We start from the raw sequence: 27045 nt of genomic DNA, 5'->3' as shown, positions 1-27045 counted from the left end.
AGGAAAACTCAAGCAGAAGTTGACAGAGCCCAGTCCAGCCCAGCATCATCCGAGGAGAGGCTGTTCTTGGCCCATCTTAGTTCCCTAGAGAGGAGATGGCCACATCAGGCTGAAAGATCCATGCCATTTATGATGGCACTTAAATAGTACCTGCCTCCTCAGGCTCCAATTCATGTGCACTAAGCAACTTTATGACAATAATTTGGCTTCCCAATGACTTAAATGTCTAGAGCCTATTTAAGAACTCTTTCAGAAAAATGGGTCACAGACTGTAATCATCAGTTTAATAAGTAGGCTGTCTCTCATGGTTTCTCCTTTGAAGATGTTATTCATTGGGAGCTATTTGTTCAGAAATCATTCTGTTGGATTTCTGGATATGATGAAAGGACTGGTTTGTGTATTGATTTTAGTGTGTGTGGCGGTGGGGGGGAGGGGGGGAATATATAACCTGCCCAATGTGTCCCTAAAATCCTAAATCCAGGTTTATTATATTTCTTCATTAATTCATTTAGAGCAAGCTGGACACAATTTAGGTATTTGCTTAATTCCTAAATAAAAGTCTGCTCTCTGTATAGAATATATAGAGTTTATATTCCAATGGGGAGAGAATAAATGAACAGCAACAACAAAGTCACATAGTGATACGTGCTGAAGATAAATGAACATAAAAAGAGACTAGGAAATGACAGTGGGTGAGCATTGTTTTATGACAAGTAGGGTATGCAAAGTCCTGAGGGAGGTTGGGAGCATGCAGATTTCTGGAGGCTGTGTTCTGGGCAGGGGAAACAGTAAATGCAAAGGCTGTAATAAGAAGGTGTGTTTGGAGGGCAGGGGATACCTGGAATGAAGAGGAGATAAATCTCAAAAGCAGTGATCAGTAAGGGTGTAAGAGGATGGAAGTTAAAATGGCAAAACTTATGAAAATCTAAAAACGAGGGGATATATGGATACATATAGCTGATTCACTTCACTGTTAGCAGAAACTAACAACATTGTAAAGCGACTATATTTATATATATTTATTTAAACAATTCACTCATCATTCAAATGAATGTATGCAAAAGGTAATATATTCAAACAGTATAAGACTGTATTCAGTGACTATCAGATCTCCCTCTCTCTCTTGATCCCAGTTCTTCATCAAGGCAACATTATTACTATTTGCTTTCGTTTCTTTCCAGGGATATCCAGATATTTATAACCATGCATGTACATAATCCCAATTACATAATCCCAATCGGTTCCAAATTAGGAAAGGAGTACATCAAGGCTGTATATTGTCACCTTGCTTATTTAACTTATATGCAGAGTACATTATGTGAAATGTGGGACTGAATGAAGCATAACCTGAAATCAAGATTGTTGGGAGAAATATCAATAACTTCAGATATGCAGATGACACCACCCTTATGGCAGAAAGCGAAAAGGAACTAATGAGCCTCTTGGTGAAAGGACAGTGAAAAAGCTGACTAAAAGCTCAACATTCAGAAAATAAAGATCATGGCATCCAGTCCCATCACTTCATGGCAAATAGATGGGAAAACAATGGAAAGTTACAGACTTTATTTTTGTGGGCTCCAAAATCACTGCAGATGGTGACTGCAGCCATGATATTAAAAGACACTCCTTGGAAGAAAAGCTATGACCAACCTAGACTGCTGCTGCTGCTAAGTCGCTTCAGTCATGTCTGACTCTGTGCGACCCCATAGACGGCAGCCCACCAGGCTCCCCCAACCCTGGGATTCTCCAGGCAAGAACACTGGAGTGGGTTGCCATTTCCTTCTCCAATGCATGCAAGTGAAAAGTGAAAGTGAAGTTGCTTAGTCGGGTCCGACTCTTAACGACCCCATGGACTGCAGCCTACCAGGCTCCTCCGTCCATGGGAGTTTCCAGGCAAGAGTACTGGAGTGGGGTGCCATTGCCTTCTCCTATGACCAACCTAGACAGCATATTATAAAGCAGAGACATTACTTTGCCAACAAAGGTCCATCCAGGCAAAGCTATGCTTTTTCCAGTAGTCATGTACAGATGTGAGAGTTGGACTATAAAGAAAGTTGAGTGCCAAAGAACTGATGCTTTTGAACTGTGGTGTTGGAGAAGACTTTTGAGAGTCCTTTGGACTACAAGGAGATCCCACCAGTCACTTCTAAAGGAAATCAGTCCTGAATATTCATTGGAAGGACTGACTTGAAGCTGAAACTCCAATACTTTCACCACCTGATGTGAAGAACTGACTCATTGGAAAAGACCCTGATGCTGGGAAAGATTGAAGATGGGAGGAGAAGGGGCCAACAGAAGATGAGATGGTTGTTTGGTACCACCGACTCTATGGACATGAGCAAGCTCTGGGAATTGGTGATGGACAGGGAAGCCTGGTGTGCTGCAGTCCATGGGGTTGCAAAGAGTCAGACACAACTGAACAACTTTACTGAACTGATGCACTTAATCTCCTTGCTCCATTTTGTCACAAATTGGAACACACTACACTCTGTTGTGTACCTAGTTTTTGTCATTCAACATATACTGGTGAACCTTCCATAACGGAACATTCAGAATTCCTTTCAAGACTACATCCTATTCCACAAGATGCAAAGTCAGAAGCCCTGGGCTTTGGTTCTTGGCTGTTGATTTGTTACTTCTTACTGGAGCGGCCTTAAGGCAGGGCAGTTCCTTCCTCCTCTAGAAAGTGAACTGAGTGATGACAGAGATTGCTTCTGACTTTACCATTTTAGGTTCTTTGCTCTTGCCATACACATTTTACAGTTCAGTTCAGTTCAGTCCAGTTGGTCAGTCATGTCCGACTCTTTTCGACCCCATGGACTGCAGCACACCAGACTTCCCTGTCCATCACCAACTCCCCGAGCTTGCTCAAACTCATGTCCATCGAGTTGGTGATGGCATCCAACCATCTCATCCTCTGTTGTCCCCTTCTCCTCCCACCCTCAAACTTTCCCAGCATCAGGGTCTTTTCCAATGAGTCAGTTCTTCCCATCAGGTGGTGAAAGTATTGGAGCTTCAGCTTCAACATCAGTCCTTCCAATTAATATTCAGGACTGATTTCCTTTAGGATGGACTGGTTGGATCTCCTTGCAGTCCAAGGGACTCTCAAGAGTCTTCTCCAACACCACAGTTCAAAAGCGTCAATTTTTCAGTGCTCAGCTTTGTTTATGGTCCAACTCTCACATCCATACATGACTACTGGAAAAACTATAGCTTTGCCTGGACGGACCTTTGTTGGCAAAGTAATGTCTCTGCTTTATAATATGCTGTCTAGGTTGGTTATAGCTTTTCTTCCAAGGAGTAAGCGTCTTTTAATTTCATGGCTGCAATCACCATCTGCAGTGATTTTGGAGCCCCCCAAAATAAAGTCTGTCACTGTTTCCATTGTTTCCCCATCTGTTTGCCATGAAGTTATGGGGCTGGATGCCATGATCTTAGTTTTCTAAATGTTGAGTTTTAAGGCAACTTTTTCACTCTCTTTCACTTTCATCAAGAGGCTCCTTATTTCTTTGCTTTCTGCTGTAAGGGTGGTGTCATCTGCATATCTGAGATTATTGATATTTTTCCCGGCAATCTTGATTCCAGCTTGTGCTCCATCCAGCCAAGCACTTCACGTGATGTACTCTGCATTTAGGTTAAATAATCAGGGTGACAATATATAGCCTTGATGTACTCCTTTCCCTGTTTGGAACCAGTCTGTTGTTCCATGTCGAGTTCTAACTGCTGCTTCTTGACCTGGATACAGATTTCTCAGGAGGCAGGTCAGGTGGTCTGGTATTCCCATCTCTTTCAGAATTTTCCAGTTTGTTGTAATCCACACAGTCAAAGGCTTTGGCATAGTCAGTAAAGCAAAAGTAGATGTTATTCTGGAACTCTCTTGCTTTTTCGATGATCCAACAGATGTTGGCAATTTGATCTCTGGTTCGTCTGGCTTTTCTAAATCCTGCTTGAACATCTGGGAGTTCACAGTTCATGTACTGTTGAAGCCTGGCTTGGAGAATTTTGAGCATTACTTTACTAGCGTGTGAGATGAGTGCAATTGTGCGGTAGTTTGAGCATTCTTTGGCATTGCCTTTCTTTGGGATTGGAATGAAAACTGACCTTTTCCAGTTCTGTGGCCACTGCTGAGTTTTCCAAATTTGCTGGCATATTGTGTGCAGCACTTTAACAGCATCATCTTTAGGATTTGAAATAGCTCAACTGGAATTCTATCATCTCCACTAGCTTTGTTCGTAGTGTTACTTCCTAAGGTCCACTTGACTTTGCATTCCAAGATGTCTGGCTCTAGGTGAGTGATCACATCATTGTAGTTATCTGGGTCGCTAAGATCTTTTTTGTATAGTTGTATACAAAATATACTTCTGTGTATTGTTGCCACCTCTTAATATTTTCTGCTTCATTAGGCCCATACTGTTTCTGTCCTTTATTGTGCCCATCTTTGCATGAAATGTTCCCTTGGTATCTCTAATTTTCTTGAAGAGAGCTCTAGATCTCTTTGTTTTCCTCTATTTCTTTGCATTGCATTGATCACTGAGGAAGGCTTGCTTATCTCTCCTTGCTATTCTTTGGAACCTTGCATTCAAATGGGAATTTCTTTCCTTTTCTCCTTTGCCTTTAGCTTCTCTTCTTTTCTCAGCTATTTGTAAGGACTCCTCAGACAACCATTTTGCCTTTTTCCATTTCTTTTTCTTGGGGATGGTCTTGATCACTGCCTCTTGTACAATGTCACGAACCTCCATCCATAGTTCTTCAGTTACTCTATCAGATCTAATCCCTTGAATCTGTTTGTCCCTCTCACTGTATAATCATGAGAGATTTGATTTAGGTCATACCTGAATGGTCTAGTGGTTTTCCCTAATTTCTTCAATTTAATTCTGAATTTTGCAATACAGAGTTCATGGTCTGAGACACAGTCAGCTCCTGGTCTTGTTTTTGCTGACTGTACAGAGCTTCTCCATCTTTGGCTGCAAAGAATAGAATCAGTCTGATTTTGGTATTCACCATCTGGTGATATCCATGGGTAGAGTCTTCTCTTGTGTTGTTGAAAGAGGGTGTTTACTATGACCAGTGTGTTCTCTTGGTAAAACTGTTAGCCTTTGCACTGCTTCATTTTGTACTCCAAGGCCAAATTTTCCTGTTACTCCAGGTATCTCTTGAGTTCCTACTTTTGCATTCCAGTCCCCTATAATGAAAAGGCATCTTTTTTGGGTGTTAGTTCTAGAAGGTCTTATAGGTCTTCATAGAACCATTCAACTTCAGCTTCTTCAGCGTTACTGATTGGGGCATAGACTTGGATTACTGTGATATTGAATGGTTTGCCTTGGAAACAAACAGAGATCATTCTGTCATTTTTGAAACTGCATCCAAGGACTGCATTTCAGACTCTTTTGTTGACTATGAGGGCTACTTCATTTCTCCTAAGGGATTCTTGCCCACAGTAGTAGATATAATGGTCATCTGAGTTCAATTCACCCATTCCAGTCCATTTTAGTTCACTGATTCCTACAATGTCCATGTTCACTCTAACCATCTCCTGTTTGACCACTTCCAATTTACCTTGATTCATGGACCTAACATTCTAGGTTCCTATGCAATATTGTTCTTTACAGCATCAAACTTTACTACCATCACCAGTCACATCCACAACTGGGTGTTGTTTTTGCTTTGGCTCCATCTCGTCATTCTTTCTAGAGTTATTTCTCCACTGTTCTCCAGTAGCAAATTGGGCAACTACTGACCTGGGAAGTTCATCTTTCAGTGTCCTTTTTGCCTTTTCATACTGTTCATGGGGTTCTCAAGGAAAGAATACTGAAGTGGTTTGCCATTCCCTTCTCCAGTGGACCACGTTTTGTCATAGTTCTCCACCATGACCCATGACCCATGACAGGCATGGCTAATAGTTTCATTGAGTTATACAAGGGTGTGGTCCATATGATCAGTTTGATTAGTTTTCTGTGATTGTGGTTTTCATTCTGTCTGCCCTCCTATGGATGAGGATAAGAGGCTTATGGAAGCTTCCTGATGGGAGAGACTGACTGTGGGGAAAACTGGGTCTTGTTCTGATGGCTGGGGCCATGCTCAGTAAATCTTTAATCCAATTTTATGTTGATGGGCAGGGATGTGTTCTCTACTTGTTGTTTGACCTCAGGCCAAACTATAGTTGAGGTAATGAAGATAATGGCGACCTCCTTCAAAATGTCCCATGCACACACCGCCACACTCAGTGCCTCCCACCATGCAGCAGTCCACCGCTGACCCATGCCTCTGCTGGAGACTCCTGGACATTCAGGGGCGGGTCTGGGTCAGTCTCTTGTGTGGTCACTGCTCCTTTCTCCTAGGTCCTGGTGTGCACAAGGTTTTGTTTGTGCCCTCCAAGAGTCTGTTTCCCTAGTCCTGTGTAAATTCTGGCAGCTCTGTGGTGGGGTTAATGGCAGCCTCCCTCCTGAGGGCTTATGCCATATCCAGGTCTGCTGCACCAGAGCCCCTGCTCCTATGGCAGGCCACTGTTACTTGACATTCTGTAGAGTCCTCTACAATGAAAGAGGCCCAACACCTCATAAAGCTCTGATCTCTCAGTTCAGTTCAATTCAGTCACTCAGTTGTGGCCGACTCTTTGTGACCCTATGAACCGCAGCACACCAGGCCTCCCTGTCCATCACCAACTCCAAGAGTTTCCCCAAACTTATGCCCGTTGAGTCAGCAATGCCATCCAACCATCTCATCCTCTGTCGTCCCCTTCTCCTTCTGCCCTCAATCTTTCCCAGCATCAGAGTCTTTTCAAATGAGTCAACTCTGCATCAGGTGGCCAAAGTATTGGAGTTTCAGCTCCAACATCAGTCCTTCCAATGAACACCCAGGACTGATCTCCTTTAGGATGGACTGGTTGGATCTCCTTGCAGTCCAAGGGACTCTCAAGAGTCTTCTTCAACACCACAGTTCAAAAGCATCAATTCTTCGGTGCTCAGCTTTCTTTATAGTCCAACCCTTACATCCATACATGACTACTGGAAAAACCATAGCCTTGACTAGACGGACCTTTGTGAACAAAGTACTGTCTCTGCTTTCTAATATGCTAATAGGTTGGTCATAACTTTCCTTCTAAGGAGTAAGCGTATTTTAATTTAATGGCTGCAGTCACCATCTGCAGTGATTTTGGAGCCCCCAAAAATAAAGTAAGCCACTGTTTCCGCATCTATTTGCCATGAAGTGATGGGACCAGATGCTATGATCTTAGTTTTCTGAATGTTGAGCTTTAAGCCAACTTTTCACTCTCCTCTTTCACTTTCATCAAGAGGCTCTTTAGTTCTTCTTCACTTTCTGCCATAAGGGTTGTGTCATCTGCATATCTGAGGTTATTGATATTTCTCTTGGCAATCTTGATTCCAGCTTGTGCTTCTTCCAGCCCAGTGTTTCTCATAATGTACTCTGATCATTATCCAGGTGTAAAGGTTTTAAATTGAAAGCATATCAAGGTGGCCTGAGGTTAAGATGGTGGAATAGAAGGACAACGAGTTCACCTCTCCTTATGTACACATTGAAAATACATTGACCTGTGGAGCAGTCTCATTGAAAACACCTGAAGAGTGTCAGAAAGTCTCTTATACAATGAAGGCTGTAAAGAAGGGTCCCTACTAAGTTAGGTCAGCGCAAAGAGAATCAGGACCTGTCCCTCTAGGAGGGGACACAGAAGAGGAGGGGATTACATGGGTTCAGAGAGAGAGAGCTTCCCTGTGGAGGGAACAGATTGAACCACATATTGAGCATCCCAGTCCTTGGGTCTGACACCAGGAAGAGTCCCCTTAGCTGGTTTGAAAACCAGTGGACTAACAGGAGGGCTTTAAGAAACCTAGACTCTGCTTGAGAAAAGTGCGCCTGTGCTGTTCACTACTGGAAATGGTGAAGGAGGCAGATTGCAACTATCCAGGACCCCAGTCAGTTTCTCATGACCACTCTAGCATGCCAAGCACCCACTCTGGCACCTCTACCCCTAGTGCAGCTGCCCACTAGGGTGAAGGCTGCTGTACTAAGGCGAGTGGGCAGTTGTGGAAAACAGAGCTGGGATCTGCATCTGAATGGGGCTTATATTCTCAAATATAAAAAAGAAAAACTACTACTTTATTCTGTTACTTGATTGATTTGTTATTGCACTTTGAATAAAATATGAACTCTTTACCATGGCCTATGTGATCTGGTCCTTATCTGCCTCTCCAACCTTATAGGCTACTACTCCTTCTCCATGTGAGTCTTTTTCTGGACTAGAGGGCTTTGTAATCATAGGTCTCCTCTGCCTGAAATGCTTTCGCTAAAAGTCTTTGCATGATTGGCTTCCTCTTAACTATGGAAGCCACAGATGCCTAATCCAATAGCCACCCTCCCCTCTTCCTCACTAAGAGAATACTGATTTTATTGGGAGAGCAATGGGTCTATTTAAAATACTTGATCTCCAGCCTCTTTTGTGGCTAGGAGTGATGCAGTTCTGGCCATTAAGATGTAAGTAGAAGTTAATAGGCACAGTCTCCTAGAAAACTTTTTAAAAGAGCTAAACCAGCTGCCTCTTCTACCTCCTCCCTCCCTGTCTGCGTTTTCTTAATGAAAATGACTGTAAGGTTAGAGCCTCTGTGGTTCCCAGGTCAGCAGACTCAATATCACCTGGGAACTTGTTACAAATGCAAATTCTCAGTCCCCACCCCAGATCTCAGGGAATCAGTAACTCTGAAGGTCAGGCCCGGAGAAGTGTGTTTCAACAAACTCTTCAGGTGATTCTTCTGCATGCTGAAGTTTGAGAGCCACTGAGGAAGAAGACAGAAGTTTCCTTAGAGATGGTGACAAAGATGGATGAAGGCTAATGTACTTCTGGCTTCACAGAGCTATTGCACTAGAATTGGGCTGCCTCCTTTGCACCTGACATTTCTGTAATCCCTATTTGATTACGTTACTGTGATTAGGTTTCTGTTCCTTGCAACTGAATGCAATTCTAATTGATAAATCATCATTTAAATCTCAGCTCAAAACATTATCTCTGTGGAGAGGCCTTCTTCCACTACTCTGCTTATACTCTCCACCCCATCAAAGTCCTTCTCCATTACACCAACATTTTTGTTTACTTTATAGCACTCATTATACCCGGAATTATCTCACCTTCTTACTGTTTATTTGCTTATGATCTGTTTTTCTTGTAAGAATGTCTTCACACTGTCCTCCAGCACATACTGAAGTGTCTGGTACATAATGGATGCTTTGTAATTATTTGTGGATGAGGTTGCAAAGAGTCAGACACAACTGAGTGACTGAAGAACAAAAAATTAAAAAATTATACATTACATCTAGTCAATGAAAAAACATGGTTCATTACAATCATACAATTTTTAGGAAAAATTTTGAGAAATACATACACATATTTAAAAATGAACACAATACAGAATATAATGCACATTTGCCTATGAACATTTTCCACCTTACTCTTAAGTGGTCTATCAATTCTAAAACTACAAACAAAATTAACAAAATAGCTATGTAAACATTCAGCATGGGACAGAAATGAATTGCATGAATTCAGCCTTTATTTGGCAAACTTGTCTTTCCACAGATATCGTTTTTGTGCTACCCCAATTGATGTGGGAAACTTGTTAATAACAAAACCTCCTACAGCATTTAAACACAAACATTCAAATAAAAACAATTCTGATCATTTTTCTGATGCATGGCAGAAGACATACATAATAAAGTGTTAACCTTGAAGGAAAAACATTCTCTTTACCTACATACCCTTTCTTTCTAGTAATCTTGAGTTTGGTCTGAGACTAACATCCTGCAAATAAATGAGGTCTTCTCTGGCCTCTGCAGATATATTGGGAGAGGGGACTTAGGCTGAGGGCTCCCTGAGGATGAATTTGGGGTTTTTGCTCTCTGCTTCTCTGGGAGTGATTCAAGGAGCCCCAGTGCTACTACAGTGGGAGAAGTGAAGCTTCTTTTTCTTACTTTAACCTCATATAAAATTGCTCTCATGAACCTTTGGAAATCTATCCTTTGATTAAAAAATAAGTTGTTATGTAACATTTAAATAAACTATTTGAATACTTTTCTCAATTAAGTGCAGAACAATCAAATACAATAAAGTACAGTGTTTTCTACTTAGATCCCTATCCACTCTTTCTTGAGGCCCTGGAGGGCTCTCCTTGGGGCACCACTGTAAAAGAAAAGCAGCAGAAAGTGCCAGAGGCAGAATGGGGAGCTGCTCATTAAGTTAAAGAGGACTCTGAGATTCGGGTAAGACCTTTATCTCCCTTTCTCACAAAATTAGGAAAGAATTTAGGTAGTGTTTCCTGAGAGTCCCTTCTAAATACTTGGAGGTGAAATGACTTTAGGTCAGTAGTATATAAAGAGAAAACTTTTAAGAAGCCCTCTGAAGCTGTCCTTAACCCAACATGGCATATTTCCTTCTTATTCTTAACCAGTGAAATAATCTTTTATCTCATGGGTTTCTATTTGAATAACTCCTGCCTGGAATTCCATCAGAACCATCATCAAAGTTATCAGCCTCACTTTAGTAATGACAGCATTCTGTAAGGCAGGGTTCTCATTCTTAACTGGTTAAGAGAATTGCCTGGGAAGCTTGTTTTAAATAATGTAGGTTCTGGAGCTGTACTCTCAGAGATCCTGATTTAGTAGGTCCTGGATGGGATATGGGAACTTGCATTTTCAATAAGCTTTCCAAGTGATTTTGATGGAGGCGGTAGAGCAACACTGGCTTTAGAAAGAGGCCAGAATTGTTTCTTTCCCAGAATAAACCTACTGTAGACAGTGACCCCAGGAGCCAGACTTTCCAAAGGGTCCTCCTCGATGAGGTCTCTGATGAGGAGGTCATTTATACTTGTCTCCAGAAACTCAGGCAGTGAGTCTTGTCCCCTACTCTATAAGTGAGCCAAAAATTGGACTCATGCTTGTCTGGGATTGAGGATAAACAGAAAAATCCCAAGCATCAGAAACATCTGTTTTCTGGTTGGGGGCCCATGTACCATCTTCTCCTTCTATCTTTTTCCTTTTCACTGATGTCGAGCTAACGAAGCCAAATAGACCCACACAGATAATATGTTGTTTGGGTAGGGGTGAATGTACACAGCTAGAGCAAATTCTGTCTGTGGAAATTCAGAAGAATGAATTCCAGTTTGATACACAGCATCAATGACTGACTGTACATCAGTGTATGGCATCTGGATAGGAAATCCCGTGACCTGGACCAAAGACAATAATACATAAACCCACATTACAATCATGTAGGTGGTTGGGAATTACTGTATGAAAAGAGATTACAGAAGCCTCAAAGAAATGGAAGTCATAAAATAATAATAATAATAGTTATCATTTTGTGGGTGTTTACCAAGTTCTAGGGGACTTCCTGGTTGGCTCAGCAGTAAAGAATTTGCCTGTGATGCAGAAAACACAGGAGACACCACAGGTTCACTCCCTGGGCCGGGAAGATCCCTTGGAGGAGGGCATGGCAACCCACTCCAGCGTTCTTGCCTCGGAGAATCCCATGCAGAGGAGCCTAGCAGGCTCCAGTTCATAGGGTCACACAGACTTGGACACAACTGAAGTGACTGAGAATGTATTATGTTCTAGGCACAGTGCTAAATACTTCACATATATGATTGATCCTCAGACAACCCTTTGAGGCAGGTTTTGCTATAACCCCACTTTATAGAGAGAGCAGCAGAGCCAGGTCTGTCTAATGCCAGAGCCTACACATTTAACATTCCACATACCTGCACTTTTTCTGCAATGGCAAAGTGCCAACAAGGAAAATTCTTGGTCATATAAATGATTTAAAAGAGCATTTTGGAAGAATTTATTTCACATTGATTTACTTTATATTTATTGATATCTATGACAGGATTGGAGAAGGCAATGGCACCCCACTCCAGTACTCTTGCCTGGAGAATCCCATGGATGGCAGAGTCTGGTAGGCTGCAGTTCATGGGGTCGCTAGGAGTCGGACACGACTGAGTGACTTCACTTTCACTTTTCACTTTCATGCATTGGAGAAGGATATGGAAACCCACTCCAGTGTTCTTGCCTGGAGAATCCCAGGGATGGGGGAGCCTGGTGGGCTGCCGTCTATGGGGTCGCACAGAGTCAGACATGACTGAAGCGACTTAGCAGCAGCAGCAGCAGCATGACAGGATTGGGCTTCCCAGCTGGTAAAGAATCATCCCCCAATGCGGGAGACCTGGGTTCAGTGCCTGGGTTGGGAAGATCCCCTGGAGAAGGGAACAGCTACCCAGTCCAGTATTCTGGCCTGGAGAATTCCATGGACAGTACAGTCCATGGGGTGACAAAGTGTTGGACATGACTGCGGGACTTTCACTTTCATTTCCTCTGATGACAGGATTAAAGGATATGGGACATGGGTCTCATGTAAAATTACCTATTAAAGAATTTACAAAGGACAATCATAAGCTGCTTTCAAGCCTCAGATTGATTACTTTTCTGATCTTTAAATCTTTTCATGTGCTCTTCCCTTGTGACTGCATAGTACACTATCCTTCCCTAGTTTACTTAATAAATTACACTGCAGTTACATGTTTTCTTATCTAACAAGAACACTGTCTCTGTGAATGCTCAAAATGTTATCTGTCTCATTTACTGTCATAACCCCAAGTGAATGGCACAATGATTGCCATATGGAATACAAATAATAGTTAACATTTAGTAAGTGTTGGGTGCTATGGTTAAGCAACTCAATCCTCACCACAACCACAAAATACCTAACTATTTTTATCTTTGTTTATCTTGTGCAATAGGATAAGAACGTATAAAGAAGTTGGGTAATTTGGTCAAAGTTAGTGAGTGGTTGAGCCAGGATTTGAACCCAAGCTGCAGGATTCAGTCTAGATTTATGAATCTGTGTTATTAAACAGCAGATAATTTTACAAAGGGACTCTAAGTTTAAAACCTTGGCTTATACTTAATAATACTTTGCTTATCTATTTACCCCCTAATTCAATTAAAAAGAAAGCAAAACAAAACAACTACCTCCCTATTCATGAATAGTGCCTGCAGACCCCTCCCTGGCAGCCTAAGTATCAACTTTCAACAAATAGCTTCCTTTCCTCTTCCCAAGGCTTTCTCTCGGGGACATTTTCTGATCTCCAAGATGGAAGGGGGAAGGAATATCACTCTTGGGAGGCTGGGGCTTCCAAAAACTACTGCAACAATTCATAGGCAAGAGGAGGTGAGAGGATTCTCAGAACTCAGGATTCTCAGAACTCAGGGGAAGAAAAGGACTTTAAAATACACCAAATGCCTACCATGTTTGATTATGGACTTGAGTTTGATAGGCCTTTTTACATGAAGGATGATGTCAAATGTGCTGGTGAATATACGAGAGGAGGTTAAAACAGAAGTCCAGGCTATGATGTATAAATTTGAGAATACTTTGCATATGGAAGGTATTAAAGCTTGCCTGAAGTCCTCTTGCCCAGAACCAAGGACAGGGAATCCATCCTATTACTACCATCTAGAGATCATTTCTTAGTTTCTTAGTTGCAAGTCATTTCCTTTTGGGCATCTCTTTCCAAAGTTTGTGGTTTGTGTATCATAAAACTGATTCCAATAAAATGTCATGCAATCTGGTCACAGTACTAGTTATTCACTACATTTGAAAAGTCTCAGTCTAAACATAAGTGGATTTTAATGACATACCATGTATAACATGAAAGTGAAGTGAAAGTCGCTCAGCTGTGTCCGACTCTTTGCGACCCCATGGGCTATACAGTCCATGGAAGTCTCCAGGTCAGAATACTGGAGTGGGTAGCCTTTCCCATCTCCAGGGGATCTTCCCAACCCAGGGAGCGAACCCAGGCCTCCCTCATTGCAGGCGGACTCTTTACTAGCTGAGCTACAAGGGAAGCCCAATGAGATCAAGATAAAAGATATCTCAGGGGTTTTTAAGATTACGATCATCTGGCAATTAACATCATAGGTAAAACAAATGTCATTAATGTATTAAATCATATACAAACCCAATAAAATTGTAGTAATCTTTCAAATTCACTCTCTTCTTCAGATGAAACAAAGCTTCCAGTACCAAGTTCTAACTTAGGAAGAATCTGTCGTAAAATGAGAGTACACTGTCTATTCCAACGTGTGGGCTGTTTAGGCCGCCATTCCATTATTTTACACTTCAGAGTTCTTTCAATCCTAAGGTAAGAATGCACAGATCATTTTATGATAAATTACAACTCATGTAATAAATGTGAAAAAAAGTTTTGTCACATTTACTCAAGTATGAAAATAATACTTTGGGGTAATGCCCTGGGGGTTTCTTGCATTAGTAAGAATGCAAAGGTCATTTTACGATAAAATACAACTCATTTAATAAATGTGAAACAAAAGAGTTTTGTTGCATTTACTCAAGTATGAGAACGATATTTTGTGGGGATTTCCCTGGTGGTCCAGTGATTAAGAATCTACCTTGCAATGCAAGGGATGCAGGTTCAATCCCTGGTCAAGGAACTAAGTAAAATGAGTAAAATGCCCGAGCGTTCTGGAGCCCGTGTGCTACAACTAGAGAGGCATGCACTGCAACCAAAGACCCTGTATGACCCAACTCATGCTGCGACTAGGACCCCACACAGCCAAATAAATAAAATAAAATTTTAAAATATATAGTCATTCACAATTTAAAACAATGATACATTTTTGATGTAGGAGAAAACCACACCTCCATGGTGAGGGATATCTGCCATCAACCACATTAATCTGGTTTGGGAGAGATCAGGCTCTTGCTTGGCTTGAGGAAGCAAGATGCTTCCTGGGGTAGCCAGCAATTAGTTCTCAAAGGCACTTGTTTCTTCCAGTTCCCTGTGTATAGATAGCTGCCTACTAGGTGTGATTTGCTACCATCTGATTACTGGGTTGGCATTCTTGTTCTCTAAGACCCTCCTCTGACAAAAGATGTCTTGTTTCCAAGAAATGCTTTATAAAAATCCAGGTATCTTGTCTGGGGTAGTGTTCGCAGGAATGGGGTTATTAGATCAGTTAATCCAGCAAGTGGAATTGGGAGGAAATGAGACACTGGACTGATAGTATGATGATCAGTTTCCCCTGATCTGATCATTCCCCCCAAATGTATGCTCTATGCAGGCAGGGAGTTTCACCTACCTACCCTGCCTCTGAAACAGTGCCTGCTGAGGAACTGTTCCAGGGAGGAAGTGGAGCCCAGTTGAGCTGGTTGGTGGAAAGCCTTTCCTCTGCAGAGGACTATCGTGTGCTGGGCCTCTCCTTTTGGCTGAGTCTAATAAAGTAAGTAAGTGGTTTTGAGTTTGCAAAGAGTGTCAGTCATGGCTACACACCAGGACTGTAGGACTCTATCAAAATACTTCACTATCCTCCAGATAGTGGCTCAACAGGTCTGATCTTGGACTCTGGCACCTATATTTAGTTCCAGAAGCAATTCTGATGAAAACTAAAAGTTGGAGACAATTTTCCTAGTGCCTTTCTTCCTTTTATTTATTTATTTTTTTTGGTTAAGAGCTGGGGAAGAAGAAGGGGAGTAAGAGGTGGGGGTCATGTGCTCGTGAGAAAAGGGAGTGGCAAAATGCTTTTTGTCCTTTTATAAACATAATTATGATAAGTTGGTAGCAGCTTACATGCCAGCCTGCTGTGTCAGCATGAGTCACTGGAAGTAGTCAGATCTAGAAGCTTCTGACATATCTGGAGTAGGAGCAGGGTCTGCTGCAAAGGCTATGACACTTTGGGCTTGGCTGAGCAAGTCCTCAGGGTGTGTGTGTGTGTGTGTGTGTGCGTGTGTTTCTGTGTGGAGTATGTGTATGAGGGTGGCTACCAGGGACAGTACTGATATTTCTACTACCAGCTCGGATGTTTTGACCACACTCCTGTTGTTCTTTCAAGAAGTGTTAGCTATAAGGCTCAACAGGTGTCTGTGTTGAGAACTTCCCAATAGCACCCTGCAATGTTGTCCAGATGCAACTGTATTTAACTTGGCATGTTTTTTCAAGGAGTATTGTGGATAGCAGAGGGGCTGATTTTTTCATGCAAGGGCCAAGAGGCAGATGACTCAATGGAACTATTAAATCTCCATTTCATGCTTCTGTTGCTGAGTCTAATGGGTATTTTGAGAGACTGGGTAACAGGACTGAAGGGTGGCTGAATGGGAGATTAGGGAGAAAACATGATAATCATAGCATATGAATAGAGATCATACCTGTTCTTTAGATCTTCTACCATGCTCTTATTAGTATCAGAATAAATTATTTCTTCAGGCTGAAATACAGAAAACTGAAAGTGAGGAAAGATTCTAGGGAGGCCATCTTGATATCAGTCACCCCTTGGAATGCTGATCATAATGGGGCCGGGCAACCTAAACCTGTCTCATGCAGCAGAAACACTCAATAACAGGGGCACAAAGCTAACACAGATCACAGCGTTTCCTTTGACTTTAATACTACTTCACCAGGGCAGGAAAGGGGAAATGGATTTACGAAAGATATTTCTCATGAGACAGATCTGCTGTTTGTTTATTCAAATAAGAACTTGGCAAACTTATTCATTCCATCAGACAATCTTTGGAAGCTGTACTGGTCTCATACGCTTATTAACTGTGACCTTGGAGAAATTACTTAACCGCTTGGAGTCTCGGTTACCACATCTTCTAAAGAGGGACAGTAAGAGCATCTACTTCCCTGGGGTCATGTGAAGATTTTAAAATAAAGGCACATATTGCTCAACTAAGGTCAGATATTACTCTTCTAACATGGTTTATTATCCTCCTCCTTTCTTTCAGCAGGCAGGAGCCAGGTCTTCATGTTCACAGGTGTGCATGCGCACATATGCAAGCATACACACAGAGTCCATTTCAGTTTCTGCTGTCTTCAAGTCTTTGCTTCAGGCACCCCAGCAACAGCAGAGAGCAAGGCTCTACTGTGTTTCTCCATGTTGCTCCGCTGAGCCGGATTTTCTGGGACAAAGAGAGGACTTCTCCAACCCCCTCCCTCCTACCCAAATGCCCTGCAGGGCTCACACAGACAAGAATGGAGGAGTGGGACTGGGTTTAGAGAGTCTTTACTTTGAATATTTATGAGCTGAGAAATAGAGGCTCTGTAGAGACAGGGACAGATGCTTCCCCCTCATGAGTGTAAGGGAGGGAACATTTGGGGGACTCTAGGTCTCAGAAAATTTCAGGGGTGATTTGAGGAGGCTCAGTCTATCATGTCCTGATCTAAGTCAGTGGCTCCCAATATGTGATGCCCCCCTCAGCAAAATGTTGCTGAGTCATCAGCCTCAGACCTACTGACTCAGAAAATGTGAGGGTACAGCCGAGCACATTGCTTTTTAACAAGCCCTCCAGAGGATTATGATGCCTGCCAATGTTGGAGAACCACTAGATTAGAAAATATGTTCAGACACAGTGAATTTGCCCAGAGTAGAACATGGCAGAAGATGAAATACTGGAGAAAGTAAAGTCTAAAACCCAGCATCATCTTGCAGAGGTCACCAACTATTGCAGACAGGGCAGGTAACCAAATCCCGACTGCTGTCCTCAATTACTGTCTGCCCCAAAACACTGCCCTGCGCCCCTAACCTGGCAACTCCTGTGGATCAGTTAGACCACCTTCAGGCCTGAAAAGGAGGCCTGGGTTATGTCGACCCAATACGTTTATGGAGTGTTAGTCTATTTCCCATGTGGGCAAAGGCCCCTTTCAGGGAATTCATAACCTTTAAAACTTGAAGAGGACTTCCCTGTTAACTCCATTTCTCTCACACACACTCAAATTTATGTTCTCAATTGTGATTAACAGAAAAAAAAAAAACAAAAAACAGAACACCCCAGCATCCACTACAGATGGTGGTTTATTCTGGTATGTGTGTGACAAGGCAGAGGATCAAGGGCCACTGGCCCACAGGGAAGAAATCAGTAAAGATGAAAGTCAAATGCAACTATGAGTTTTCTGTTTAATTACTCAACTTGACAAAAGGTTTAGTTTCCACTCTCAGTCAGAGTGGCTTTTAAAAATACAATTTTGAATACGGCAGCTCTTGCCTTGGTGATGCTGAATAAAGAATAAGTGCTAAAATCCTGACCAGGACCTCAGCTCATCTCTGCTCACCCCCTAGTAGCAACCAAGCTGACCTTTCAGCTCTGTGACAGACACTTGGCCCTGCAGGTCTTCAACTGCCTGCAACGCAGGAGATTTGAGTTCAATCCCTGGGTCAGAGAGATCCCTTGGAGAAGGTCATGGCAACCCACTCCAGTGTCCTTGCCTGGAGAATCCCATGGACAGAGGAGCCTGGCAGACTACAGTCCATAGCGTTGCAAAGAGTCGGACGTGACTAAGTGACTAACACAAAAACAGCAGGTCTTCAAGCCTGCTGTTTCTACTTTGTGCTGGGACTACTCTCTTCACTAATCTTCATCTAGACCAGCTCCTGCTGCTCACCCCTCTCCACTGTGCTGCTGGTCATCACTTTTTTCCCCAGGAAGCCCCTGAAGCTCCCCTTCCCCTCAGGTTTCCTGCTGTGTGCTCCCCAAAGCACATTCATTTCTTCTTAGTGGTATTTATCTCTCTCTACTCCAAGTGCTTATTTCCTTCTGTTTCCTCTTCTAGAACACAAGCTCCAAGAACACGGTTGCTGTTCAGTTGCTCAGTTGTGTCCAACTCTTTGCACCCCCATGGCCTGCAGCATACCAGGCTTTCCTGTCCTTCACCGTCTCCTGGAGTTTGCTCAAACTCATGTCCACTGAGTCGATGATGCCATCCAACCATCTCATCCGCTGTCGCCCCCTTCTCCTCTAGCCCTCAATCTTTCCCAACATCAAACTCTTTTTCCTTGTGGTACCTATACCTAACACAGTGCTGACCCACTGCAGCACTCAATAAACGTTACCTGAATTAATAAGAGAATGATTAAAAGAAACAAAAATTCTCATCTCTGAATATACTGTTCTCCCCCTAGGAGGCTGCAACCAAATGCTTTGGTCACAACTTTGGGATGGACAAGCAAGGCATTGTGTGGGTGCTGTAAATGCGGCTTGCTCAAGAGAGATAAGCACATTTCCCCTTACTTACAATGACTTTACAGACGTACAAATGCTTGCATCTGCAAGGAAAATGTTTAGAAGAATACACAAGAAACTACTAACTGTGGTTATTTCTTAGAGTGTGGGGGAAAAGTGCTAAAGAGGGAAGAAACTCTTCATTTTATATACTTGGGTACTGTTTGATTTCTTTTCCCCTACAACCACCATTCCTTCTTTTCGATATTGTGAACTATGCCAAACATACAGATAAAGCACTGAGAATAATGTAATGAACATCCACCCAACATCCATACCACCTAGCCATATGTAATCTTTGTATTCCTCCGTATTTGTTTTAGATTGTTCAAAAAGATGTAGGAACTTGCTGGTGATCCAGTGGCTAAGACTCTGCCCTCCCAATACAAGGAGCCTGGGATCAATCCCTGGCCAGGGAACTAGACCCCATATGCACAACCAAATAAATAAATACATTTTTAAAAAAGATGTAAAACATTACAGATAGACTTAAAGTACTCTGTATACTCCTCCCTGATCTCATTCCCCTTTTTTCTCTCTCCAAAGGTAACCTTTACCCTAAATTTGATGTTTATCATTCTCATGCAAGCCTTTACACTATCACTATGTATCTATGGGCTTCCCTGATGGTTCAGATGGTATTCTTTCTGCCTGCCAAGCAGAAAACACTAGTTCGATACCTGGGTTGGAAAGACCACCTGGAATAGGAAATGGTAACCCACTCCAGCATTCTTGCCAGGAGAAATCCATGGACAGAAGAGCCTGCAGGGCTACAGTCCATTGGGTCACAAAGAGTTGGACATGACTGAGCAACTAGCAATTTCACTTATATATCTGTATATATAAACACATATTTTTCAAACTTCATATATATGTGTCATTTCACATCTTATTTACTTTGCTCAACATTACATTTTTTATATTCACTCATGTTGATACAACAGCTCTAGGTCAGTGGTCCTCAACTGTGGCTACATGTGGGAATCACTTGAGGAACTTTAAGTAACACCAATGTGTGCGCTCTTCACTCAGAGATTCTGATGTCATGGATGTACAGTCAAGTTGAGAGCTACAGTAAATTAGTTTCATATATTTTTTTTTACTACTGTACAGAAGATTTTGGGTTTCTCTGGTGACTTAGTAAAGAATCTGCTTGCAATGCAGGAGACCTGGGTTTGATTCCTGGGTCAGGAAGAGCCCCTGGAGAAGGGAATGGCAACCCACTCTAGTATTCTTGTCTGGAGAATTCCATGGACAGAGGAGCCTGGTGGGCTATAATGTATGGGGTCGCAAAGAGTCGGACATGACAGAGTGACATACACATACATACACATAAGATTTCATAGTGTGGGTTCTTGACAACTTATGTGCCCATCTTCTGGTTTATAAATTGTCTCCTTTTTTTTTTTTTCTATTTCAAGCAATTCAGTAATGACCATTGTTGTGCTCGTCTCTCTGTGCTAGGGTACATACTTAGAAGTTGAATTGGTGGATCAAAGGTTGAGCTTTTTCAACTTTACCAGCCTTACCGTATTGATTTTCAAAGAGTTTATAGCAATTTACATTCCCATTGTTCCTCAGCCGGTTTGCCAATATTTGATATGATCACACTTAAAAAAATGTTTCCCAATCTTATACATGTGAAATCATGTTTTGTTTTAAATTATATTTCCCTCAGTACAAGTGAGGTTGAGCTCTGGAGTTTCTGCTTCTATGAATTGTCTTCTTCCTATTTTTCCATTGTTCTTTTCCTTATCCCCCCTCTCTTTCTTCCTCTGAGTCATAGCTCCCAGTTTTTGAATTTTGCAATTGCCTGCATATTGACATACCATGCCTGTCAATCCAGAAACGGCTGTTGAAATGGAATTTGGGTGTCTTCCCAAAGTGATACGGAGCACAACACAGATTCCCTGGCCAAGTCGTCCGGTGGTTGGATTGGTTCCTGATGCTCTGATCTGTACTTTGGTCTCTTACCTCCTGAGCTCCAGGTAATGGGTCTGCAGCTTACCTTTCTCATCTTCTCTCAAGAGGAGCAAAGTAGGGAAGCTCCATCACAGTCCTGGCTTCAAAAAGTGAGACTGGCTCTGGTTCCCTGGATTTCATGACTCACTTTTAGACTTTGCTCCCATCCACTTTGGGCCCTGCTCACCGATGGTGTTTCTGTCCTATTTCTATTCCACGAGATACCCACCATGGTTCAGAGTCCAGATAAGCCTTTTGTTTTTCAATTTTTATACTTTATTATTGCCATGGATGTGTAGTAGAAGTGCAAGGTCAAAGTAAGAACTTATTGCACCATCTGGACATTATATTTCTGTTTCATGATGAACACTTAAAAATTTTACTCTAAAACCTAAATTCACAATTAAGATGATGCCTTCTTCTCAATTCTTCTTTTGCAAGTAGAGGAAAAGGACCAGAGTAGCCCAAAGTCAGGCTGGATGGCAGAGAAAACTGGATTTTATTGATATTGCTAAACCATTCAATAAACAATCAGCTATATAAATGTAACAAGAGCTGGCACAACTCTAAGGTCAGAACCAATGGTAACTTTCATAGAGACACACCTGGAAAAGTGTGATTTACCTGAATGCTTTGTGTGTTTGTTCCTTGATAATTTTTTGGAAGCAATTGTTTCCAGAAACTTTCCTTTGAATAGTCAAAATACACAGCCATTGGTGAATTATTCTGCTGAAGATTAAACCAGACCTATTAAAACATTAACACAGAATCAACACAGGCCCATGGGAGTACAAAGCCCATAGTGGGTTACGGTCTTACTACCCAGTGAAGTGGCAGAAGCCAAGGACAGCTCTAAGGCAGGAGGTACGGAGAATTCCAGGGGCATGTGAACACGAGACTGCTCACTGGTTCTCAGCCTTGGAAGCGCTACAGAATCACCTCAAGGAGCTTTGGGGATAGAAGACTTCCCTGGCCCCACACCCCAGGGATTCTAACTGAACATCAAAGGTTTCTTCAGCGTTTCCACATGATTCTAATGTATAGTCAGGGTAGAGAGCCACAAGTTGGACTCCTGAGGAGAGAACTCAAGATCTTCCCTCCTCACCCAATACACTTACGTTTTCACCATCAAACAAACAATCTACACCTTGTAATGGACAAAATGGGTCAAATTGCTTATAACACCGTCCAGTTAATGGATTCCAAAGCAAATATTCATCAGTTTCCTGAGTTAATACATAAGCCACGTACCCCTGTCCGAAGAAAGAGTTAAAATTATTTTTGGTGGATGATTGATTTAACTCATTTTTGTATTGGAAACTGTTGTGTAAGCATATGCTATCTCTGAGTTTTTACAGATAATATTATTAATCACCTTATAGATTCTTTATTCTGTATGATTTATCTATGTATTGGCCATGCCGCACGGCTTGTGGGCTCTCTATTCCCTGACCAGGGATTGAACTCGGGCCACAGCAGCGAAAGCCCAGAATCATAACCACTATGTCATCAGGAAACTCCCTGGTATCTCTGATCTTTTAAAAGCCTTTTTTAGAATATTTACAATTTTTTTGAAAAGGGAAAAACCAAAGCAATAGAAATCCGCAGGCCCAAGCTATCATGAGGGTTCAAATGAGAGAACTTATGAGCCAGTATTGCCACCCTCATAGCAATAAAATATGTTGTTCTGATGAAATAAGTATCTGAAGAACATTTCCCAATAGCTAGTGCTAATGCGTAAGGGTACTTTTGTATAACTCACACAAAGGTGCTATATGGATTAGCCCTGCTTTAAGCAGAATATACTTAGAGATCAAGGGTGAACACCATGGAGAGTTATGGTGTTAGTCCATGGCTCTGAAAAGCTAGGTGAAGTTAAAAAGCCATCAAATTAATTTTGAGAACAAGATCGAGAATTAGAGGCCAGAGAGAAATTAAACAGAAAACCATTTGAGGAGTAAAAGTAGTCACTATGTTACTATTTTGCTCTACACATACTTTTGAAGTGTAAACCTTTCTTATTTAGCAAAAAATAAAAATTTCAGGTAATGATAATAATAACTGTTTAACATTTATCATTTACGTACCCCAGGTTCTGTACTCAGTGCTCATGCTAATTTTACTTAATTTCTCACTTTAATTAATTCCAAATTCTGTGAGGTAGGTATGATTATCATGCCCACCTTTCACATGAAGAATAAGACGTTAACAACATGTCTAGGGTAACAGTAAATAGCATTATTCCTTTGAGCGGGGTCTTCCCTTGTGGCTCAGCTGGTAAAGAATCCGCCTGCAATGTGGGAGGCCTGGATTCAATCTCTGGGTTGGGAAGGTCCCCTGGAGGAGGGAAAGGCTACCCACTCCAGTATTCTGGCCTGGAGAATTCCATGGAATGTATAGTCCATGGGGTCGCAAAGAGTCGGACACAACTGAGCGACTTTCACTTTCACTTTGAGGGGATAGATAAATGAGGCTCAGAGAAATAAATAAGGCTGAGATCATACAGTTAGTAAACATTATTAGTGAAGTGAAAGTTGCTCAGTCGTGTCTGACTCTTTGTGACCCCACGGACTGTAGCCCACTAGGCTCCTCTGTCCATGGGATTTCCCAAGTAAAGAGGCTTCACCTCAACCACACAGCCAAGGTGAAACGTATAGGTAAGTGCTGCCACCCAGTGTGGACTCACAGGTACAAATACAAGTGTTTGTTCACTGTTCAAATATTGTTCACTGTTTACTGCCATCTAGTGGTGCTCAAAGCTACAGCAGAGCGATCACATGGGGAATTAGCCATAGGTTTTGGACAGGGTAAAGCGTCTGTCTACAATGCGGAACACCCGGGTTTGATCCCTGGGTCGGGAAGATCCCCTGGAGAAGGAAATGGCAATCCACTCCAGTACTATTGCCTGGAAAATCCCATGGACAGAGGAACCTGGTAGGCTACAGTCCATGGGATCGCAAAGAGTCAGACACGACTGAGCGACTTCACTTCACTTTGGACAGGGAGGCCTGGCGTGCAATTCATGGGGTCGCAAAGAGTCGAACACGACTGAGCGACTGAACTGAACTGAACTTTCAGCTAACAAACAGGACACAGAAATAATAAGTTTTAGAAAGGAAATACAGAGAAATAAATGATCGTGACAAAAAAAATCTGGACGTTTTAAACGCTTATCAATATGTTCATATTATTGAATAGAAATAAAGAGTCCTAATAAGGCAGCTTTCTGGAGGTTTGAATACAGGAGTATATAATTAAGTTGTACAAATTAGTGAATTTCTGGCCCATTTCTTGCACAATTAAAATTTGAGCAGTGAAAAATAGGGAGAGGTACATCTAATTAAGATGTATCTTAAAATATAATTCTAGGAACATATAAAGATGATGATGGTGATGATGGTTAAGAGCCACTACATAACTATTACTACGATAACTATTACTACATCACCTTACCATCATCACTTATTGAGCATTTTCCATAAACCAGGTGCTGCTCTCGGTGTCATATATTTACTACATAATTTAGTATTTCTAGTAACCCCATGTTGTTCAGTCACTAAGTCATGTCCAACTCTTTGCGACTGCACGAACTACATAGAGCATGCCAGGTTCCTCTGTCCTCCACTATCTTCCAGGGTTTGCTCAAACTCATGTCCATTGTATCAGTGACGCCACCCAACCATCTCATTCTCTGCCACCCTCTTCTCCTTTTGCTCTCAATCTTTCCCAGCATCAGGGTCTTCTCCATGAGTCAGCTCTTCACATCAGGTTGCCAAAGTATGGGAGCTTCAGCTTCCACATCATTCCTTCCAGTTAATATTCAGGGTTGATTTCTTTTAGGATTAACTAGTTTGATCTCCTTGTAGTCCAAGGGACTCTCAAGAGTCTTCTCCAGCACCACAATTCAAAAGCAAGAGTTCTTCAGTGCTCAGTATTCTTTATGGTCCAACTCTCACATCTGTACATGACTACTGGAAAAACCATAGCTTTGACTAGACAGACCTTTGTCGGCAAAGCAATATCTCTGCTTTTTAATACGCTGTCTAGATCTGTCATAGCTTTCCTTCCAAGGAGGAGCAAGCGTCTTTTAATTTCATGATTGCAGTCACTGTCCACAATGATTTTGGAGCCCAGGGAAGAAAATCTGTCACTGCTTCCACTTTTTCCCCGTCTATTCTCCATGAAGTAATGGGTCTGGATGCCATGATCTTAGTTTTTTAACATGGAGTTTCAGGTCGGTTTTTTCACTGTTCTCTTTCACCATCATCAAGAGGCTCTTTAGTTCCTCTTCACTTTCTTGCCATTAGAGTGGCATCATCTGGATATCTGAGGTTGTTGATATTTCTCCCAGTAATCCTGAATCCAGCCTGTGATTCATCCAGTCTGGCATTTTGCATGATGTACTCAGGCACAGAAGCTAAATAAGCAGGGGGACAATATACAGCCATGTCATATTTCTTTCCCAGTTTTGTACCAGTCAATTGTTCCATGTCCAGTTCTAATGCTGCTTCTTGACCCACATACAGGCTTCTCAGGAAACAAGTAAAATGGTCTGGTATTCCCATCTCCAAGAGTTTTCCGCATTTTGTTGTGATCCACACAGGAAAAGGCTTTAGCATTGTCAATGAAGCAAAGTAGATGTTTTCCTGGAACTCCCTTGTTTTCTCCATGATCCAACAAATGTTGGCAATTTGATCTCTGGTTCCTCTGCCTCTTTGAAACCCAGCTTATACATTTGGAAGTTCTCAGTTCACATAATGCTGAAGCATAGCTTGAAGGATTTTGAGCATAACCTTGCTAGCATGTGAAATGAGCACAATTTTACAGTAGTTTGAACATTCTTTGGCATTGTCCCTCCTTGGGATTGGAATGAAAACAGACCTTTTCCAGTCCTGTGGTCATTGCTGAGTTTTCCAAATTTGCTGCCATGAAGTAGCACTATTATTTGTACTACTTTACAAAGAAGAAAAACAAAAGGAAGTCATTCTTTACATTGTGGAAGTTTTGATGATGCAACATTATTCTAAGTAAATATTTGTTTGCCTATGAAATTTCCTAATTAATTTGTTAAAAAATGGAAACTTGGAGTTGAAGTCTTTAAAACTTGCAACTGAAAGCTAATTAGTTTTGTTTACACTATTTAAATATTAAGTCCAGCACTTACTTCCAACACTGAGGTTCCTAGAAGGACCAAAGCTTTCTTCCCAAAATACAGGAAGAAATTACAGAGAAGTATGGCATGCTCCTCCTTGTTTCCAATAGCTAAACTGATGCAGCGCTAAGGTGAGACAAAAGCAACAAGGACGGAAAAAAAAAAAAAAGGAAGGGAGGGGAGGAGAGAGAGTTGAGTAGTGCAAACATCCAACAGATTCAGGGCCCCTCCACGCCCTTACACATACATTTTTGTCAGGTCACTAAGATGACTGCAAAGCCTAAAACTCTGACACACTTTTCCTGTTAAAACTTTAGGGCATTAGAAAGAGAGAACATTGACCTGGAACATAAGGGTCACCTTTATTATGGGACAATTAATGTGGATACTGTGTGATCCAATAATTTTATCATCCAAAATGAGGCAGGCTTTTTTTTTTTTTTTTGGGACAAATACCCTGGGAAAACAGGGATGAGCACCAAAGAATAAATGCTTTTCAACTGTGATGTGGGAGAAGACTCTTGAGAGTCCCTTGGACAGCAAGGAGATCAAACCAGTCAATCCTAAAGGAAATCAGTCCTGGGTATTCATTGGAAGAACTGATTCTGAAGCTGAAGCTCCAATATTTTGGCCACCTGATGTGAAGAGCTGACTCACTGGAAGAGACCCTGCTGCTGGGAAAGGTTGAAGTCAGGAGGAGAAGGGGACAAAAGAGGATGAGATGGTTGGATGGCATCACTGACTCAATGGACATTTGTTTAAGCAAACTCTAGGAGATGGTGATAGACAGGGAAGCCTGGCATGCTGCATTCTGTGGGGTCACAAAGAGTTGAACATGACTCAGTGACTGAATAAC

At 41.9% G+C, this 27045-nt stretch overlaps 1 protein-coding gene across 3 annotated transcripts in view; it reads right to left on the bottom strand.

Annotated features, from left to right (window-relative positions):
- Positions 1-10773: 10773 nt before the first annotated feature.
- CC2D2B (coiled-coil and C2 domain containing 2B) overlaps positions 10774-27045 on the bottom strand; it is a 108596-nt gene continuing 92324 nt past the window's right edge. For 2 of the 3 annotated variants that reach the window (XM_055560014.1, XM_055560015.1), the window contains 6 exons: positions 26202-26315; positions 22156-22290; positions 21662-21784; positions 16226-16284; positions 14022-14199; positions 10774-11231 (listed from right to left, as the gene is read on the bottom strand). In XM_055560014.1, coding sequence (XP_055415989.1) covers positions 11043-11231; positions 14022-14199; positions 16226-16284; positions 21662-21784; positions 22156-22290; positions 26202-26315 — 798 coding nt within the window. In that variant the 3' untranslated portion in view covers positions 10774-11042. The remainder of the gene's footprint in view (positions 11232-14021; positions 14200-16225; positions 16285-21661; positions 21785-22155; positions 22291-26201; positions 26316-27045) is intronic. The other variant, XM_055560016.1, reaches the window with a different exon arrangement.

Source organism: Bubalus kerabau, chromosome 22 (genome assembly GCF_029407905.1).
Source record: "Bubalus kerabau isolate K-KA32 ecotype Philippines breed swamp buffalo chromosome 22, PCC_UOA_SB_1v2, whole genome shotgun sequence".
Taxonomy (NCBI): domain Eukaryota; kingdom Metazoa; phylum Chordata; class Mammalia; order Artiodactyla; family Bovidae; genus Bubalus; species Bubalus kerabau.
This window is presented reverse-complemented; position numbering and strand designations above follow the sequence as displayed.